Source organism: Macaca mulatta, chromosome 11 (assembly GCF_049350105.2).
Source record: "Macaca mulatta isolate MMU2019108-1 chromosome 11, T2T-MMU8v2.0, whole genome shotgun sequence".
Lineage (NCBI taxonomy): Eukaryota > Metazoa > Chordata > Mammalia > Primates > Cercopithecidae > Macaca > Macaca mulatta.
The window spans coordinates 27535410-27555613 of NC_133416.1; the positions used below are offsets into that span (position 1 = coordinate 27535410).

A 20204-nucleotide genomic window follows, 5' to 3' on the forward strand; every position below is an offset into this window, starting at 1 on the left:
CCGGCCGGCGCCCCGCCCCCTTTACTGACAGGTTGCCCTCCTCCCCAAACCCCACCGCGCTTCGCAGTAGACGGACAGAGGAGTCGAAGCGGTCGAAGGTTTTGCGGCTCCGGCGTGCCGGAAAGTGCGTGAGTGCCGGCGCCGGGGAGTTTTGTTCCGTTTCCCGGATCCTGGGGTCTGCAGGCGAAATACGCTCTGGGCGAGGACCACCGGCTGTGGGAAGAGGGTTCTGAGCGTCTCCTGACCTTGACGGTTTATTTCCTAGAGTGTGTTGGGGCTCAGTCTTTCTGGGAGGGTTTCGAGAAGGGAACCGGCATGGGCCTGGTTCAGGCAGCGGACACCCGGTGGGCGGCCCGGGCCACTGCGATTTAAGCCAGCAGGGGGATAGGGCTCATTCGGCAATTTAAAGAGGGAATTAAGTTGACTCCAGAGGGTTGTTTATTTTAAGATTATTGACCTTCGGATTCTTCTCTCTGCTCTATTGTTTACTTTCTGTGCAGCGTACGTGTCCTTTTTCCTAAGAGCGCCCTAAACAAGAATAGAAAATGAAGCAATTCCTGGGTAAAATATTCCTTAACATGAAGATCGGTGAGGCCCCAAATACTCATTAGTTTCCCAAGGTCACAGACTAATTGTACTAATGAGTAGCACAACCTTCAGAATTTCAGTCTCCTCCCACACGAAGAAACGCTGGCACCTTACACCGCCAGGAAAACTACAATTAAGTGAGGCTGTTCTCCTCAAGCCCAACTGAGTTCTCTGTAATTGTAGGGCACCCTGTTTTAGCATTATGAGACCTGAAAATACTTTTAAATTACTGGCACCATTTCTCATCTCTGAATTCTAAGTTTATAATGCTCGATCCCTTCCAGTGTTATTGGCTACATGCATTATTCATAGATAAGTAGTAGGACTAAGCTAGTCTTTATGGGTTAAAGTGTTATTATCCCCATTGTAACCTGTAACTATTACAGGTTGTGTAATAGTTATTAGCATTTTACATCCGTATCCTGGTAGCAAGATAAAAACATTTTAATAGCGACTTCGTACAGAGTTCTTACTCAGTTTGCCGTGGCTGTTTGGTATGGAAGTTAAGGTTTCCTTTTAAATTAGTTTCAGGAGAACTAATGTTTAATGATAAAACACCTCAGTCAACTCAAATTAGGATTCTTGGAGGTAAGGAGACAGTACAGTAATCCCAAGTTACCTTAAAATAGTGGGCTTTTAGAGGAAAGGCTTTACTGAAGCTCTCACCGTATCTACCCCGTGGGGAAGAATGGTTAACAACTTTGGGCACCACATAACCCCCAGTAAACTGACAATTCTCCACTAGCCTAGAACTGAAACTGGTACAGTCTTAACTCCTCAGCCTAGAATGGCAGCGGGGAAAAACTATCAATGGGGACTGCAACCGCTGTCTCATCCAGCGCACACATCCAAGTTTTCAGAATAATAGGGGTCTTCTCTTAGTCCTTAACTCTTGGCTCTTTACTTAAAACAGTAACCTCCATGACTTCGTGCAGAGTTCAGGAGCAGCCTCAGACCCTGCTGAACTCAAATTGTTTATTCACTACATTGTGAACCCAAGGAGACCTGTTTCTCTTAATGGCTAAAATAAACCTAAATGCTTCAAGGTCAACTGCATAAAGATAAACTGCATTACCTGGCATGGTGGCTCACACCTGTAATCCCAGCACTTTGGGAGGCCAAGGCGGGCAGATCACGAGGTCAGGAGATCGAGGCCATCCTGGATAACACGGTGAAACCCTGTCTCTACTAAAATAATATGAAAAATTAACCGGGCGTGGTGGCGGGCACCTGTAATCCCAGCTACTCTGGAGGCTGAGATGAGAATCGCTTGAACCCAGGACAGGGAGGTTGCAGTGAGCCAAGATCACACCACTACACTCCAACCTGGGCAACAGAGCAAGATTCCGTCTCAAAAAAAAAAAAAAAAAAAAGATAAACTGCATTAATTCATGTAAGTTAACATATCAAAGAAGAACAAATTTACCTTAGCCACACTAGTTACATTTTGCTAGGCAAGTCTTTTATAATACATAATTTGTAAAAAGACCAACAACTAAAAAGGACAACTTAAGCCAGGTCCCTAAAAGCTTTCACAAGTTACAAATTGTGAATTAAATGAAGGTGTGCTGTTAGGCATTAAACAGGTTATAGTTTGCAATTTGAAATTACTTCTATGTAGATTTAATTTTAAATTATGTGAAAAGAACATGGCTCCCAAGAGGTGTTTTTTGTTTGCTTGTTTTGTTTTGTTTTGAGACAGGGTCTCAAAATGAATTTTGCCCGGGTTGGAGTGGTGGAATAATCATGGCTCACTACAGCCTCAACCTCCTGGGCTCAAGCGATCCTCCCACCTCAGCCTCCCAAATAGCTGAGACTACAGGCACACGCCACCATGCCTGGCTAATATTTTTTTACTTTCAGTAGAGACAAGGTCTCACTATGTTGCCCAGGCTGGTCTCAAACTCCTGACCTCAAGCCATCCTCCGGCCCTGGGCTACCAAAGTGCTGAGATTACAGGTACAAGCGACCATGCCCAGCCTAAGAATCATTCTTAGTAAGATTATTTCACACTGCTAATGGCTGTCTGCCAAAGAAAAAGAAGTTTAAAAAATGAAGTAGTTAATATAGTGGGTTAAATACCCTCATCTAATTTTACTCCCTTCCAAAATGACTAAATCTATAGTAAAATGATATAAAAATAAATTGGAAAAATTGGGACAGGAGATAACAGCAATAAAACTTCAGAAGCTGGAAAACAGGTGAATGAATGTGACTTAGCACACCAGAAAAACCCAATTTACTCTGCAGAATTCTCAAAAGGCACTGAAACAGGGGCCCTGAAATTGGAAGTGGACTACATGAAAGCTATTTGAGAAACACCTCTAAGTAACTCTACCCCTTTACTCCCATAAAAGACTAGAGGTTTCTGGACAAAGTAATACTAGTCCCTGGACTGGGGCACCCTCAGGCATTCTAGAGAAGCACACTGGAAACAAAATTAAGTGAATTTAGGTATAATAATGCTGGATACAGGGCCTGCATTCCTCTTTCACTTTTTAATGTTTAATAGGCAAATGCTTAGAAGACTGGAAGACTCAACTCTGAGGAACGCCCAGCCCAGGAGGAGCAATCCAAGATACTGACATCAGACGTTCCTCAGTAAAGGCCCGCTCAGAGCACCCTAAGTGAAGCCCAGAGTCTGTATGCTTCACCCATATATACAGATGTAAAAAGCTTTTGTGTCTTTTCACTCATAAGAGTAGACAGAAAAGAATGACCAGACTTTGGAAGAAAGCTCAGAAGTGATAGAGACGAAAGCAAGCAGAAAAGCTATTTGAAGTAAAACAACAGAAAATTTCAAGAAAGCAAGAATCAGTGCACTTGGAAAGAAAAAAATGCCTACATAGTATGCTTGTTATGTGAATTAGCTCATTAACTAGTAGTAAGTACAATTTTACAAGTATTAATGTAGAAGTAATGTTGTTGGTTCCTGTGTGATTTTTTTTTCCCTACGAAAGAGGAGCCAGAAAAGCAGTACATGTATGACCTTCAGCAAGAAAAGGTCATGGCTTCACTGCTATGCTGGTGGCAAGTGCCTTTCAGATTTTTTCACTGATTCAAGTGTATATTCCCAGGGTTCCCTCCCCAGCGAGGCATACCCCAAATTCTGTGCAGCCATTGACTGGGGGCAGGTAGAGTCACCTCTCCTACCCACGAATTGGCAGCCTTGTGGTTTAGATCGATTTCTACTTCCATGTGTTACCTCAGCATCTCTTAGCTCTGTTCTTAGACTTTGGCTGGCATTTCTATTATTTTTTTAAGTTTTGCTGAAATAGAATTGACACTGAATTACACTTATAAAGCATAATTCGATAAATTTGGTTCATATATACACATCTATATATGCATATTTATAGATATATATGTGCTATATAGTATATATACTACCTATAGTATACATATATAGTATACATATAATTTTTGTTTCCATGGAAACAAAAATAAAAGGAATTACTATGTACTATATACTATATATACTATCTACTACATAGTAGATATATATATACCATAGTATACTATATACTGAAAATGGCTACCTCTATTTGTAAATATATATTTTAATATATTTTTGCAAAGAATAGAAATGCCAGCAAAAGTCTAAGAACAGGGCTAAGTGGTGGGAAAACTACACTATATACTATATAGTATCTATTCTAACTATATAGATATGTATATATACATATATATGCATATGTATACACACACACACACAATGAAGCCATCACCGCAATCAAGGCAATAAATATATCCGTTATCCACAAAGGTTGCCTCGTGCATCTTTGATTCCTTCCTGGTCTCCAGCCCGTACTCCCATTCCCAGGCTACTCTATTATTAACTTTTTAGTATTTTTAACATCTCTGTAGTAGTCTCCAGCTATGCTGAGAGCAATCTGAATGGTCAAAATTAACTGTCCAGGAAGAGCAGAAGTGAAAAACTCAATAGAACACTTGAAAGATGAAAATGAGAAAATCCCCCATAAAACTGAATAAAAGGCCGGGCACAGAGGCTCACACCTGTAATCCCACCCAGCACTTTGGGAAGCCAAGGAGGGTGGATCACCTGAGGTCAGGAGTTCGAGACTAGCCTGGCCAACATGGTGAAAACCGATCTCTACTAAAAATACATAAATTAGCCATGCTTAGTGGCAGATGCCTGTAATCCTAGCTACTCGGGAGGCTGAGGCAGGAGAATCGCTTGAACCCAGGAGGCGGAGGTTCCAGTGAGCCGAGATGAGGCCATTGCACTCCAGCCTGGGTGACGAGCAAAACTCCATGCTTAAAAAAAAGACAAATGGAAAATAGTAGAGAAAAAAGGAAGAGAACGTGTCTAGAAGTTCAAACATCCAAATAATAAAAGTTCCAAGAAGGGAGAAAAAAGAAAATGGAGGAGGGGGGAAATCATGAATGAAATCATTTAAAATTTTTTCCCAAATTGAAGGAAACAAGCGTCCAGATTGCAAGGGCCAACTGAGTGTCCAGCACAATGGATGAAAATAAATCCATTATCAACACATGACTAACATTTCAAAATCTTCATGGAGAGGATTCTGTAAGTTTCTGGGGAGAGAGAAAAGATAACATCCATCCAGAGGATCACTTACCAGGACTGCTTTGAACTTCTTAATAGCAATGGTAAGGCCGGGCGCGGTGGCTCAAGCCTGTAATCCCAGCACTTTGGGAGGCCGAGATGGGTGGATCACGAGGTCAGGAGATCGAGACCATCCTGGCTGACACGGTGAAACCCTGTCTCTACTAAAAAATACAAAAAACTAGCCGGGCGAGGTGGCAGGCGCCTGTAGTCCCAGCTACTCGGGAGGCTGAGGCAGGAGAATGGCATGAACCCGGGAGGCGGAGCTTGCAGTGAGCTGAGATCCGGCCACTGCACTCCAGCCTGGGTGGCAGAGCGAGACTCCATCTCAAAAAAAAAAAAAAAAAAAAAAAAGCAATGGTAAAAGCAAACAGATGAGCGACTGCTTCAAAATGTTGAAAGAAAATTATTTCCAGCTTTCAATTCTATACTCAGACAAGCTATCAAACAAGTAGAGGGAGCCAGCCATTTTTAGACATCCAGGGTCTCATTTACCTTCCATGTACCCTTTTCAAGAAGTTAGGATGTGCTCCGCACAAACAAAAATAAAACCAGTAAAAAGAACACTTTGAAATGTAGAAAATGGGATAATCAACATAGAGGATAGGCAAAAGGAATTTCTGGGAGCATGGTCAAGTGAGATTCCAGTACTACAGTTGTGCTTCTTGATGTAGAGAGCAGTCAGTCCAGAATCAAGCAGTATGACTCACATTGGTGGTTGTTACCACCAAGATCCGTGCTGCCATTGTACCATCTTTTTAACCTGAGGACATTATGCCTAGGCAAGCCTGGCTCAGATTCTTATCGCCATTTGCCTTGACCATGTGGTGATGAAATTCCTGCTGTCTTCTGTGCTATGCTGACTGGACCAACTGAGGACACTCACTTTTACCCTTCTTTTTCAACCTATTCCTGAAAGCTGATGTTGGGCGTTGGTGAGCTTAAAGCAGGAAATAGTCTTCCTTCTTCCCATTTTTGCTATGTATTGGTTGGAAATCAAGTATCAGTTCTACACTCTGATCTTCCCACATGCTTCAGTTGTGAGGAGCCCAGTATTCACTCATGACATTGCAAATTAACATCTCCAGAAGGGATTCATAAAGCCTGGAGAAGGTAAAGCCAGACTAGGACTGTTTGCTTTTAATTAACAGCAGTATTGTTGCCCCTTTCCTTGCTAGATTCGTGCTTGCTGCTCAAATTGCTGGAATTAAATATTTAGGGCAATGTTCATGAGTGGTGGGAAAACTAAAGAGAATAAGCAGGAAGTCACTAGAGGCTATCTTGGTAGAGATGGGGAAAGAGAAGCAATTGGAGAGGGGCACAGGGGGCTTCTAAGACTTCTAATTTTCTGTTTCATAACTTGAACGATGGGTACCCAGATGTATATTTGTACATTCATATTTTATGCAGTTTCTATGTCTAATACATATAAAAATTTAAGATGAAATACATGAAGGCACTGGTACCCTGACTTTAAAATTGTAAAAGGTGTAAATTTTGCAAAACGCCTAAAGGGGCAGGTGAAGTCACAATGAGAATCTACACTATTGTACTACGGGGTCCAACCAGAACAGGAGAGTAACAGGAGAACTTAAATTATGTAGCACAATGATTTTTAATTGAGTATGGTACTGCAATTTTAATCCATAATGATTTTTAACTGAGTATGGTACTGTCATTTTAATCCACACTTTCTGCTAGTTAACTATAAAATAACCCTTAAAACTGATCTAAAAGGCTATTTTTAAAATATAAGTTGCGGCCGGGCGCAGTGGCTCATGCCTGTAATCCCAGCACTTTGGGAGGCCAAGGTGGGTAGATCACGAGGTGAGGAGATCGAGACCATCCTGGCCAACATGGTGAAACACCATCTCTACTAAAATACAAAAAAAAAAAAAAATTAGCCAGGCGTGGTGGCACACACCTGTAGTCCCAGCTACTTGGGAGGCTGAGGCAGGGGAATTGCTTGAACCAGGGAGGTGGAGGTTGCGGTGAGCTGAGATGGTACCACTGCACTCCAGCCTGGTGACAGAGCGAGAATTCGTCTCAAAAAAAAAAAAAAAGTTGTTTCCTGCTTGCCCTTCAGAGTAATTCAGCCCAAAAGTCATTTTGTGGCACTGAGCAAGGTAGGCATCTGGGGAAGGGGGGTGGGGGCGAGAGAAAGACTGGCAAGGTAGTAGCCCAGAGAGGGGGTACTGGAGCCCAAATGCAATGAGGAGGGCCTTTGGGGGTAGGGACTTGTGCACAGCAGCAGCCTAGCAGGGGATGAGGAGGGCATCTTGTTAGGGTGAAGGAAATGGTGGCACAGGTTTTTGGAATGGGAACAAAAGGTGAGCCTTATCCAGGAGGGAGGAAGTGGTGCAGTGTAAATTGCTTGAGCCCAAGAAGGGTAGGTTGGAAAAAAGGGGGATGAAGAGAAGACCATGCATGTGGGATGGTGGCAGTGGCACTCTGGCATTGGGTGGCAGAGCTCAGAGAGTAGTGTGTGTGCACTGAATGGTGAGAGCAAGAGGAATTTGATTACATAGTGAGAGGAGGGGTGATGATTATAAAAAGTAAATTTATTAAGGACAAGTGGGAACCAGACTTCTCATTGTTAGGCAAGAGTATTAAACCCATGTAAAGAGGGGAAATGAAAATAAACCCTGTAGTATTGGAATTGAATGTTAGGTAGCAGATTATATGGAGATTAATATAAAAGTCACACACACACACAACACCTAAATCTGCATGTATGTACACTTGCAGCTTTGTCACTTAGAGGACCTGGGAACAGTGACAGTCCCATGGTGATTAGCATTTCTAGCACCCAGACCTTGGTTTCTAAAACATTCCATCCAGATTATAGTTTCTAAATGCTATTCTCCATTAAAAGGACTAGGTTCCTCAGAGAAATAATTTTATAATGGACAGTCTTAGCAAATACGACTCTAATTGGGTAATCAAAATTAACATCAATCACAATGGAACAAATTTCAGTTGCATCCACCTGATGGGATGCAATGTTAAGAGCTTACTATTCAACTGTAACAGGTAGTGGGAATTATTTTCTAGGTTTAGGCTGTCAGGATGCCTTTAAGGAGCCTCCTCTACTCAGTAGCATTAACATATTACACATAAAGAAGCATGATTTATCCCATTGGATGTCACCTGTTCCTCAGGGACACCCTCTTACAGCTTGTTCATTTGGCCTCTTCACCACCAATCTTACTGCCCATCTATTCCAACCTGTTTAACTCACCCAGTTTCTGCTAGTTTTTAGCCTCCCTTTGGATAAGCAGCCATCAAGATTTGATCAGGCTTCTGCTCAATGTCCTTCAAGTGGATCTGGCCTTGCCTTGAGAGCAGGGTAAAGATAATGTCTCGTTTGATAAAGAAAACTCAGGCTCAGCATGGTTAATTAATCTGTACGTTATGCAACTAGGATTTAAATCTAGCTCGTTCCACTGTGGCATAAAAGGAGGTACACGTACCTATCTGTAACAATCCACTTTCTCATCTTATTTCCTTCATCTGACCTTTCATAATCATCGTCATCTTTGCTTAGTGTCTCATAGGAAAAAGTCAATTCTGTGACAGCAGGTTATTTTATCTGAAGTGTTTATAACTATATCCCAGTACGTGGAACAAAAAAGTTCTCAAGAAATATTTACTGTATTTTTCAGAAGTTATTTTCTCAGTGTATATAACCTTTTTTGATTTTTTTAAGACTACAATGCAGCTAACTGCAAAAAATTTTCCTTTCTTTAGGCATGTTACGCATAAAAGTGGAGAATTTACATGGTAAATGAAAATGGCCAATTCTTTAAGAGGAGAAGTACTAAAACTTTATAAAAATGTAAGTAATTATGTTGCCAATTTTATTAAAATGTTATTATATGACATGGATTGTTTAGAAATACATAATCTTTCTTTTTGAAGCTGCTGTATCTTGGACGAGACTATCCAAAAGGAGCAGACTATTTTAAAAAGCGTTTGAAGAACATTTTCCTTAAAAACAAAGATGTGAAGAATCCAGAGAAGATCAAAGAACTTATTGCACAGGGCGAATTTGTAATGAAAGAGCTAGAAGCCTTGTACTTCCTTAGGAAATACAGAGCTATGAAACAACGCTATTATTCAGATACCAACAAAACTAATTGATCATTACTACTTTAATTTAGCTGACAGCCATTGATCATTACTACTTTAATTTAGCTGACAATCAGTGCCAGCTGTTTATGTGTACCAGATAATGTGAATTAATTCTAACTTAAAATGGGAAGATATACATATTGTGTAAAAAATCCCTGAGCTGCCCTACTGAACTAAGTAGGTTTCAACTTCTGTTCATGCTGAGAAATTATCAGCAACTTAATGCTCAATTTTGATACAAACATAGCAATTTAGCTATACTACCGATTATAAATTAATGAACACCCAATTTTGAATGAAAATACAATACACTTAATCCTGTAACTTAATAGGATTTAGCCAATTATTTTTAGCTTATTTCTCCATTTTACTGACAAGAGAATGCCATTTACTGAATATTTAATCAGCAAAATAATTTCTTATTTCTCTTAACTTTTGAAAGGAATCCCTTTTTTTTTTTTCACCCAATTTGATACATTAACAGCACATACTCAAGGTTCACTCCACAACCAAGTTTCTGACAATGATTTAAATGTAGTTATAGAAATAATATGTGTGGAGTTATTCTGACTTTGAAATAGCCTGCTGGTGACTGGCATTACATACATAACTATTCAATTATTTCCATTATTAATGTTGCTGCTGCTACCTTTGGGCCTAAAACCAAGTCATCTGTTGTGTATCAATTACCTTCTTTGATAAAAGGAAATAAATAATGTTATTCTATTATTTTGTCATAAAGACAGATTTGTTTTGCATCTACTTCTAAATATGGTTTTAAGTTTAAGCAGACACACCTTTACATAATATCCACAGCACCTTTTAGAAATAAAGGATATTTCTAACTTAAAAGCTGCATAAAAAGATTCACTGGCATTCTATAGTGTCTATGGCTTATAAAGTATTCCATATCCATTTCGGGGCAAACAATTCAAATTCCATGAATAAACACACACTCATAGTCACTGTAACTATTTTTATTACATTACAATAATTAGGAGTAGTACAGTTCATGACAAAAATATTACAAATTTTAGATCACTTCACAGCACATACTCCTATAAACATTTAAAAGTTAATTTCAATTAAAAGAGTGGTCATTTTTAATGTTTGATATGACCAACATTCCTAGGTCAGCGCAACCAAATGATGGAAAACAACTGGATCACACTGCATATGTCCCACAAAAGAAAGCACAATGTACAAAATGTGCATGTTTCAGTTTACACTATACAAAAATAGTTAAAATACATTCCAGGTAAACATGTTACATTAAGAAATAGTACTAGTAAGAAATTGGCACTCAAAGGAAAAATGCAAAAAAGTATTTTCAACATGAAAACACAAGACAGTGGAATTGGAAACTTTCGGATAAAACACTGTAACCCAGTTAGCTCTATGTGGGTGTGGTGGGGAGAGATGGGCCCTCAACATTTCTGCAGATAACTTTTTTTCCCCTAAATTCATCTAAATTACCTATCATTATCCCAAACAGGCACTTCAAACTATTAAACTAAAACACAGATCTTAATCTAGTTATGACTATTCTTCAAGAACTCATGTATCTTTAGAAAGAAATTTTCATTTTCTGACAGACAGCTATCAGTTGTATGCTATTCAGTTTCTCAATGCAGAATTCATGCTATCCAGTATTAACACAGAAGTTATTAAATAACTGCTGGGTTCTTAAAAACATTACTACATAATTATCAAGAAATCATTACTTTTTGACAAAGATTTCTATCTAAAAAAAAATTCCCCGATGTTATATACTGTTTGAAGAAAAAAATGGTTAGAAGAAAAAAAAAAATCAATGGAATACAAATGAGATGAACTTGTGCAAACTGTAACTTAACATGCCCCACAAAGTCTCCATGTATGTATTAGGACAAAATTGTGCAATGGAGGCAACAGTTTTGATAACCTATAAAAGTTAGGTTCTAAATTCCTATGCAGTGTGACTCAGTTAAATAGAGCCTAGAATGCCTATTTGGGAATATTCACTCAAATGATACAATATATGTGTGCTATATTCTTCCACAAACATGTTAATGCCTAAGACTATGTAATTTAGCTTTTTTTAAAAAAAAAAAAAAAAAAAAAAAAAACTTCAACAAGGATTTTTATCTTTAAGGCGGTATTAGATAACATTTATTTCTAGCATTCTCCCCCTTTAAAATCTCTACAAAAACAAATCTTTTGTTAAACCATTCAAAGTTCACATAAAGGTAATTACCACTACCTTAAAAAAATGCCCATCTACATCAAAAATTCAAGAGGCCTAAATATCCCCTCATAAGCACTGCAGTTCCTGAAGTATGGCCATTTCTTTCTGTGTAGAAACAAGAGGTACTGTGTAAGTCTTAACACCCTATCTAAACAATGTTCCAAAGATCTGGAGTTTAGCATAGCAATTCAAATCATACTGATTTTTACACAGAAGTTTCCTTGTCTGTGAACTAGTTCAGGCACCTGTTTGTTTGTACCCAGATAAAACTATTAATTTTTAAGTATATTTTAATTATGCAGAGAAAACTGGAATATTACACATTTGGGAATTTCAATATGGATATCTGACATACACCTTAATGTGTACAGTAACTGTCTCAATAGAATCACATAGTTATGCCAAATTAAAAAAAATATATAATCAAGTTTATTCCTTTAAACAATGAAGTGATTTACATAAAGTAGCTCGATCAAAGAGTTTCACTGGAATCATAGCAAAACAATTATAGAGCAGGCACAGGGACCAAACCCCTCTTTGCAAAACTAAAATACACACTGTGTTATCTCTGGGCCATAGGCTAAAAGCCTTACTCAGATACTACAGACCATGCTAGCACTAGCTAAGGACCAGGATTATGTCTCTTGTTTGGGGATACCATATACCCAGTGCCTTGTGAAATGACTGGCATCTGGTAGGCACTCAATAAATATTTGCTGAATAAATGAGTTCTGCAAAACGGCTTTATGAGGCTGAGGCGGGTGAATCACTTGAGGTCAGGAGTTCGAGACCAGCCTGGCCAATAGGGTGAAACCCTGTCTCTCCTAAAACTACAAAAATTAGTCAAGTGTGGTGGCACATGCCTGTAATCCCAGCTACTCAGGATGCCGAGGCACGAGAATCGCTTGAACCTGGGAGATGGAGGTTGCAGTGAGCCGAGATGGCACCATTGCATTCCAGCCTGGGTGACAGAGTGAGACTCTGACACCAAAAAAAAAAAAAAAAAAAAGAAAAAAAAGCATTTCTGGTTACTAAAACAATGGAATGTATTACTGTTACCAGGAGTAGTCCTAGTTGTAGATTACCTTAGGAATTATTTCAGTACTATCTTTATTAAATTCTCCTTCCACTGGATAGGGTTCTGTCTATTCATACCAGGTCTGAAAAATCCTACTGTCGCTAATGGATTGGGCAGCAGAGATATTCAAAGGATCGGCCACCACCTGAAAATTAGTGATTAGGTCAAATCCCATTATGGTATCTGTCAGATTCTCGAGCCCTGAGGAAGGAAGATATAGGGCATTTTGATGTGACTTAATGGGAAAACTTCATGGAGATATCCATAGCAGCAGTAAATCTTATGGTTAGGGGAATTAGAAGTATTAAAACTGCATCAAGTCATGGGGCATGTGGAAGGTAGGCAGGCAAGATGACACTAACATGGAAGGAGAGTCCTAAAACGAGAATGGATATTCAAATATAAACTTCACCTCTTGCACAATTTTGCCCAAGATTGGCACTGAAGATGGTGTAACATAGGTTAAAAAGTTAGATTGTGCTGAGCTTGACAAATAAGTGTATCCTCATGTAAACGGAATATAAATCACATAGTTGTAAAAAAACTGAGAGTTTGAGATGACTTCTTTTAACATGAAGAAATGGATAGTAAGTGATGTCCTCAAAATCAGAGTCCTAAAAGACAATTATCTAGAACCTAAGTCACCTTCTTCCTAGTCCAGTGATACTTTCACCTCACCATGCCATCTCATTTCATATATTTTAAAATAAGTAACATTTTAAATTTATCAAAAGGATTTTTATTAATATTTATTTTTAAAGCATTATTCTTAAATATGGATCAGACTTGAAAAGTGTTTATGAAATGTTAATTTAACCAGTGTTAAGAGAACTAGCCAAACCTAGAGATTGTAAAACTTTTTCACTTTATTGTTTGAAAAAAAAATTAATGTCTTGGCATACCACCCCCCCAAAATCTCAACTTTTGAGTTAATATTTAAAAGTAATTTTTAAAAAAGAGTTCATTTTCTTAAAAAACAAAAGCAATGCTCTTGATTTGTCAGCAGGACCACCACAGAGTGAGAATGTATCTTGTTGACCTATCCAAACTGTCCTAGTCCCTTCCCATTTTGACCAGCCAATGCATGACAACACTGGATGACCACGGGGACACAGTCCATGCTGTGAAACTCTCTATGAAAGCTCAAAGGTTCACACAGGGCCTGGCCATGCAACCTTGGTCTCTTCAACACCTACTAAGCTATAACTGGCCCAAATAATCTTTAATGTCACAAGCAGAATTAAAACTACCTTCAAAGACTGAAGTTGAAGAAAAGATTTAAAGTTATACTATGAAAGAGCAATCTGACACAGGGAGACTACATTTAATTCCTATGAGAATTTTTTATACATGTTAAAATTATTTCAATTATTATAAAAATTTAGTAGCATGTAAATATAGCCCCAAAATGGTTGCTATAATCCCCATTTCATACTGGGTCTGCCTTAACAGGAAAAGCTATTAGGAGTCTTTATAGTAATTTATCTAATGTGAAAAGGAAACGGCCTTATAATAGTTTCCATTGACTTGTAATTTTTTTCCATTTTTTTCTTTTTATAGAAAAAATATAATATTTTGGGGAGAGTGACCATGACTAATAGCAGTGGAAAGGGAGACAAAACCTTTGTGAACAGTGTAACTTTACATTCATCAGGGATGACAAACTATAGGACATGATGCCTAGAAGAATCATCAGGAAGCCCATAAATTTGTGTTCCCTCAATGTTTCAGTAAAACCAATTAGAAAGTCTCAACTGAAATTATAATTAGTAATTAATCCATTTATGTGACTAGATAAAACACAGAATAGGGATGATTCAGAAGCTTCATTAATTTGTTTCACACCAACATTCACAATTGGTAAGAAAAATAAGAAGTAATCAAATGCATGCACCAAAAACCCCAAGACAGAAATCTTAGGTATTCAGTTTCTTTTTCACAGGCATTGCTAGTTCAAAAATCAAAACTCTGGGAATACTGGCACTTAGAGGAAAAAAAAGCTTCCACTGTCATTTTAAAATAAGCATTTAAGGTAAAAGCTAACAGTCTGCATGGAGCAGGAAAAAAATTAGGTAATGCTAAAACAAATGCTAATAATTTAGTGTAATGTACAAAAATTACCACTTTTACTAGTATGCCTTAAGAAAAAAGTACAAATTGTATTTACATAATTACACACTTTGTCTTTGACTTCTTTTTCTTCTTTTTACCATCTTTGCTCATCTTTTCTTTATGTTTTCGAATTTCTCGAACTAATGTATAGAAGGCATCATCAACACCCTGAAATACATAAAAAGTATTAAAATGTGAATATATACGATGGCTTCATGTGTATAGGTAACAAATTTCCATTATTAATGGAAACAAAAGAAAGGATTTTTTATGTTTCTCTTCAGGCAACTGAATATATATTACATATGTTAGACTTTTAGAATTCCTAAGTCATCCGCATAGATGTCAGTATTATAAACAGGAACACTCAATATTCACAAAAGACAAGGATAACCAATGGCACAGAATTTTAAATAAGGTAATGACTTTTTCACAGGAGAACTTAATTTGCTATTTTTTCCACATTGGCAAACCTAAGTCACCAAAATCCAAATGCATGTTGTGTGTGTGCACACTTGTCTTTATGTTTCTGAACTGTAGATATAAGCCATGCAACTGTAAACTGTTTTCATAAGTCTTCACACACAGTAACAGTATTTGAGCTCTGGTTCTATACTTACGTAAAATCCATTGGATTTAAAAATTTACCAAGAAGTAAACAGTATTCGTACATCCTATTCCAATAAATTTATCAAGAAGTAAACAGTATCTAAACATATTATTTCAGTTTTCAAATAATATGTATTAAGGGATTAGTTTCAATTCATATATTTATCATTAAGAAAAAGGTTTAAACTGACCCCAATACAGGAGAATACCACTTAAAAAAAACAAAAACAAAAACTAATACCTCAGATTTGTGGAGAAATTAGCTAAATCATTTGAAAGATCTTATAGTTTACCAATTTGGAGGAGATTCTCTCTTTATCCCATAAAGTTTTAATTTCTGTTTAATATATTAGGTATTCTAAAGCTTGCCATATAAAGCTAAATATCCTGTCTTCAAAGAGTTTAACAGTCATTGTGACCACCATCTATTTATGACTAAAGCAAAGTTATTTAAATTTAATGGCTAAAAATGATTTTAAGCCATAATAATTTTCAACCCAATAGTATACAATGTGAAAAATGGCACTCTCAAAGTGGTAGAAGAGATTTCAAACCTGCAATACTTAAATTATGCAAGATCCATACACAAGTCAATTCTTGTCATGTCTCCAATTAAAATAAAAAATATAAATAAAAGCAAAAAATTAAGAAAAAAATATGATTCTCTCTGTATTTTAAAGCCTGTTCAACTGAGTAGTAACTATAAAAAGAAAATCTGTTAACCTCACAATACTTCCAAACCTAGACAGCAGAGGGAGTCTTAGAAAGAAACACCCAACACATTAAGTTGTATAAATCAAGCCACTTTAAGAACAATAAAAACTGGGTTTTTACTCATTGTAATCCCTTCTGTTGGATATTGTAAACTATGTAAATAAATATATTATAAAAATTACATGTGTAAAAATATTCAAGTTATATTATCTTGAAATTAATTTAAAATGTTAAGTGGGCCAGGTACAGTGGCTCATGCCTGTAATCCCAACGCTTTGGGGGGCTGAGATGGGTGGATCACTTGAGGTGAGGAGTTTGAGACCAGCCTGGCCAACATGGTGAAACCCCTACTAGAAATACAAAAATTAGCTGGGTGTGGTAGCAGGTGCCTGTAATCCCAGCTACTCAGTAGGCTGAGGCAGGAGAATTGCTTGAACCCGGAGAGGCGGAGTGCGTTGCAGTGAGCTGAGATCGCACCACTGCCCTCGACTGGGTGACAGAGCGTGACTCGGTCTCAAAGAAAAAGAAACAAAAAATATTAAGTGGTGTATCTCTTTTACTGTACTACTAAGATGAACAATATTTCAAAATAATAAAATTTGGAGCATGAACAATGAAAATTGGCTGCAGTTAGTGAATTTTCCTAATAGATCTATAATTCAAGAAAGCGTGACCAATATTTTAAGAGAGGTAAACACAGAATGGGAATGAGAGGCTTGTCCACATTAAGCAAACAGCAGGATAAAAACCAGCATTATTTATTTGAGCACTAGTGAATAAATGTCTCCAGTAAAGTCCCCAAACTGCACTTACTGATGTTTCCCAGTCTCTAACATCATTACTGATACCACACAAACATATGCTTCCGTCTCTCCCAAAGGAGAAAGGAAAAGTGGTAAGAAATAATCTATCAGCAATACAATATCATCAAGGTTTGATTACATATATGTATGTGTATGTGTCCCTTCAGGCTAAACTCTTTAACACACAGAGGGGAAAATTTCCAATGATATAATAAAAATTATTCTGTAGCTTGCCAGCACTTGACAATTTACTTGACAGTTTAGAATCATAAACCCTTAGAATGTGATGGAATCTTAAAAGAGGATCTAATCTAACTCCCTTACCGTACTGCATGAATTAATTCCCTCTGATCACATCCTTATGTAATCTACTCCATTTCTACTACTTTTACAATGAAGAAAAATGCCAATGGTACTAAAATGGTAAAGCAGAAAACAATGAAAAACCATGTGATGGATACAGAGAAGACACATTTTATGGTGAAAACATAGAATTTGATAACATTACTTTCTAAGATTCTAACAAAGATTCTAGGCTTCTGTTGCACTGAACTCTCCTCTACATCATCTTGTTAAAATTAAGTAATTTTGGCCTGGCACAGTGGCTTACACCTACAGTCACAGCAATTTGGGAGGCTGAGGCAGGAGAACTGCTTGAGGCCAGGAGTTTGGGACCAGCCTGGGCAACACAGCAAGAACCTGTCTCTATTTTTAAAATAAATAAATAAATAAACAAACAGACAAATTAAGTAACTAAGTTCAATCATGAAGGAAATGTCACAACCTACACAGAGCAATGAATTCTTTTTTTCTCTTATGAGAACTAATCATTCTCACACATACACGTAAGTAGCCCAGTAATTATTTTGGTTACACATTATCTTTTTCAGGACTAAGAAAAGCTAATTTATATATGTTTGTAATTGTTAAATGTTTGTTTGTTTATTTGCTAGAGGTGGGGTCTCATTACGTTGCCCTGGCTGATCTTGAACTCCTGGCCTCAAGTAATCCTCGTGCCTTGGACTTCTAAAGTTCTGGAATTATAGATGTGAGCCACTGTCCCTGGGCCAAAGCTTTTTTATTTTTACTTTTTTTTAGAGATAGAGTCTCTTTCTGTTGCCTGAGGCTACAGTGCCATGGCACCATCATAGCTCCCTTCAACCTCAAACTCCTGGGGTCAGGCAATCCTCCTGCCTCAGGCTCCCAAGCAGCTGATGCTACAGACTCACACACTACAGCCAGCTTGTCAAATAAATTTTTTTAAATTGTATTTCATTTAAAATTTTTAATTACCAAGTATACTTCTCTTTTACATAAATTACTTCCATGTGTACTGAAAAAACAAGGAATCATCACATCAAACAACTGTGAGACATTCACCTACAGTCACTGTATAAAACATAATTGTACAAATTAGAAATTTTAGAATAGTATATGCTTACACCTTTGTTTTAAATATAAATTAGAGCATAACACTTATTTCTTATTTTACTCTAAACAGTTCTATTTTTAAAATCATCTAATGGTGAGACAATAGGAGGAGAAAATAAAAACTTAAAACCACCACCTAAATCTGGTCATGGTACTGTTATTTAAAATGTGTAACTTTTCAAACTGCATTGTTAAATTTGCAGTATTTTAGAGGTTGTGGTAAAATTTAACATGCAAAATTGCTTTAATTGCAAAATACTGCTTTACACAATGATACTCAAAAACTATTAAGAGTTCATAAATTTCAATAAAAATTAATGCCAGTCATACTTTGTTTCCGAGTTTAGTAAATTAGTATGCCACATAATATCTTTCGGGATTGAGTCTACTATTCAAATGTGTATTTTATACTTTTGTGAAATACCTAAAATTCATATAATAAAGAACACCAACTTGTAATAAATATAATAAATGATATGCTAGTTTTTGAAAATTGTAATTTCATTGCCTATTAAGAACATGATATATTACAAACAATATGCATCCAAAGCTTAAGCTTCGCCATGAACTTTATGATACCTAGTGAAGTATTTTCTTAGCAAGACAGAGTTTAATATGGGTTGGTTTAGAAATGAAAATGAGAATTCCACACAATAAATATTTACGGGGTAGTTACTATGTGCCAGGAACCTTACTAGGCAATGGGCATGCAAAGATTAAAAATATGTAATTCTGGCTAAGATTTTGCTGTCAAATATAGGAATGAAACAGAAGAGGTTATTTCAACATAACATGGGAAGCACATAATAGCTAAGAATAGTATTCTGGGAATACGCAGGAAGGGCTCCATGCCTAGTCTAAGGGTTTCAAGAAAGATTTTTAGAGAGTAGGAGAGTGGGGAATCATGAGAGTGTTAGCTAATTAGTAAGACTAGGGATAAAAATACTGGCATTCCAAACAAGAGCCAAGACTCAAACTCAAGGGAAGGTAAGAAATAACATGTTATTTATTTATAGAAGAACAAAAGAAATTCAGGCAAGATGAAGTTTTTAGATATAAGACCAAAAAAGAGCTGGAGTGGTGGGAAGGTAGTAAGGACTATCTGCGACATGCTGTGGAACATGAGATTTTATCCTATAGCTAAAATGACTTTTTTTTTTTTTTTTGAGACGGAGTTTCACTCTTGTTGCTCAAGCTGGAGTGCAATGGTGCAGTCTCGGCTCACTGCAACCTCCGCCTCCCAGGTTCAAGTGATTCTCCTGCCTCAGCCTCCCGAGCAGCTGGGATTACAGGCATGTGCCACCACGTGCGGCTAATTTTTTGTATTTTTAGTAGAAACAGCATTTCACCATGTTAGCCAGGCTGGTCTCGAACTCCTGACGTCAGGTGATCGCCTGCCTCGGCCTCCCAAAGTGCTGGGATTACAGGCATGAGCCACTGCGCCCGGCTGAAAATGACATTTATTTAAAGTGTATCTCCCTGGTTGCACAATGAATGATGGCAGCAACTGGTAAATCAAATAGGAGGTTCTAACAGTCGAACAAGAAATGATAGGGGCCTGAATTAATGATGACATAAAAGACACACAATGTAACATCACAGGAATTTGTGGATACTTCCAAATGGGGAACCAGGCGGAAAAGAGGGCAGTAGGAGTCATCCTAAAATTCCCAAGTTTCTCACTGGAATAAGAAAGTGCTGTGCTGCTGATGCCACTGAGCTGGAGAACTTAGGCAGAAGAATGGTTATTTGCTTGTAAAATATCCAAAAGAAAAAATACATTTAAGAGTGGCTTTCTCCCACCTTCTGGACCATTCAATATTACTGCTCTCTACTATCTCTCATATTTTTTTCTCGCTACCTAACAACAACAACAAAAAAAAGCTGCTTATTATCTCAAAACTTGAGTATGATTTC

The 20204-nt window shown here is 37.5% G+C and overlaps 2 protein-coding genes across 11 annotated transcripts in view; one reads left to right on the plus strand and one right to left on the minus strand.

Moving 5' to 3' along the window:
* Nucleotides 1–8: 8 nt before the first annotated feature.
* Nucleotides 9–10039, plus strand: ETFRF1 (electron transfer flavoprotein regulatory factor 1). Of its 4 annotated transcripts, NM_001257657.1 has the most exon segments (4): nucleotides 9–124; nucleotides 8930–9017; nucleotides 9101–9317; nucleotides 9352–10039. In NM_001257657.1, coding segments are annotated over 3 exon segments (273 nt in total). In that variant the 5' UTR covers nucleotides 9–124; nucleotides 8930–8966; the 3' UTR covers nucleotides 9357–10039.
* Nucleotides 10040–10274: 235 nt separating this feature from the next.
* The window catches only part of KRAS (KRAS proto-oncogene, GTPase), a 47780-nt gene continuing 37850 nt past the window's right edge, over nucleotides 10275–20204 (minus strand). For 4 of the 7 annotated variants that reach the window (XM_028828910.2, XM_015151140.3, XM_015151139.3 and 1 more), the window contains one exon: nucleotides 10275–14898. In XM_028828910.2, coding sequence (XP_028684743.1) covers nucleotides 14782–14898 — 117 coding nt within the window. In that variant the 3' untranslated portion in view covers nucleotides 10275–14781. Of the gene's footprint in view, nucleotides 14899–17130; nucleotides 17132–20204 lie in introns of all 7 variants that reach the window. The other 3 variants (XM_015151141.3, NM_001261512.2, XM_077952744.1) reach the window with 3 other exon arrangements.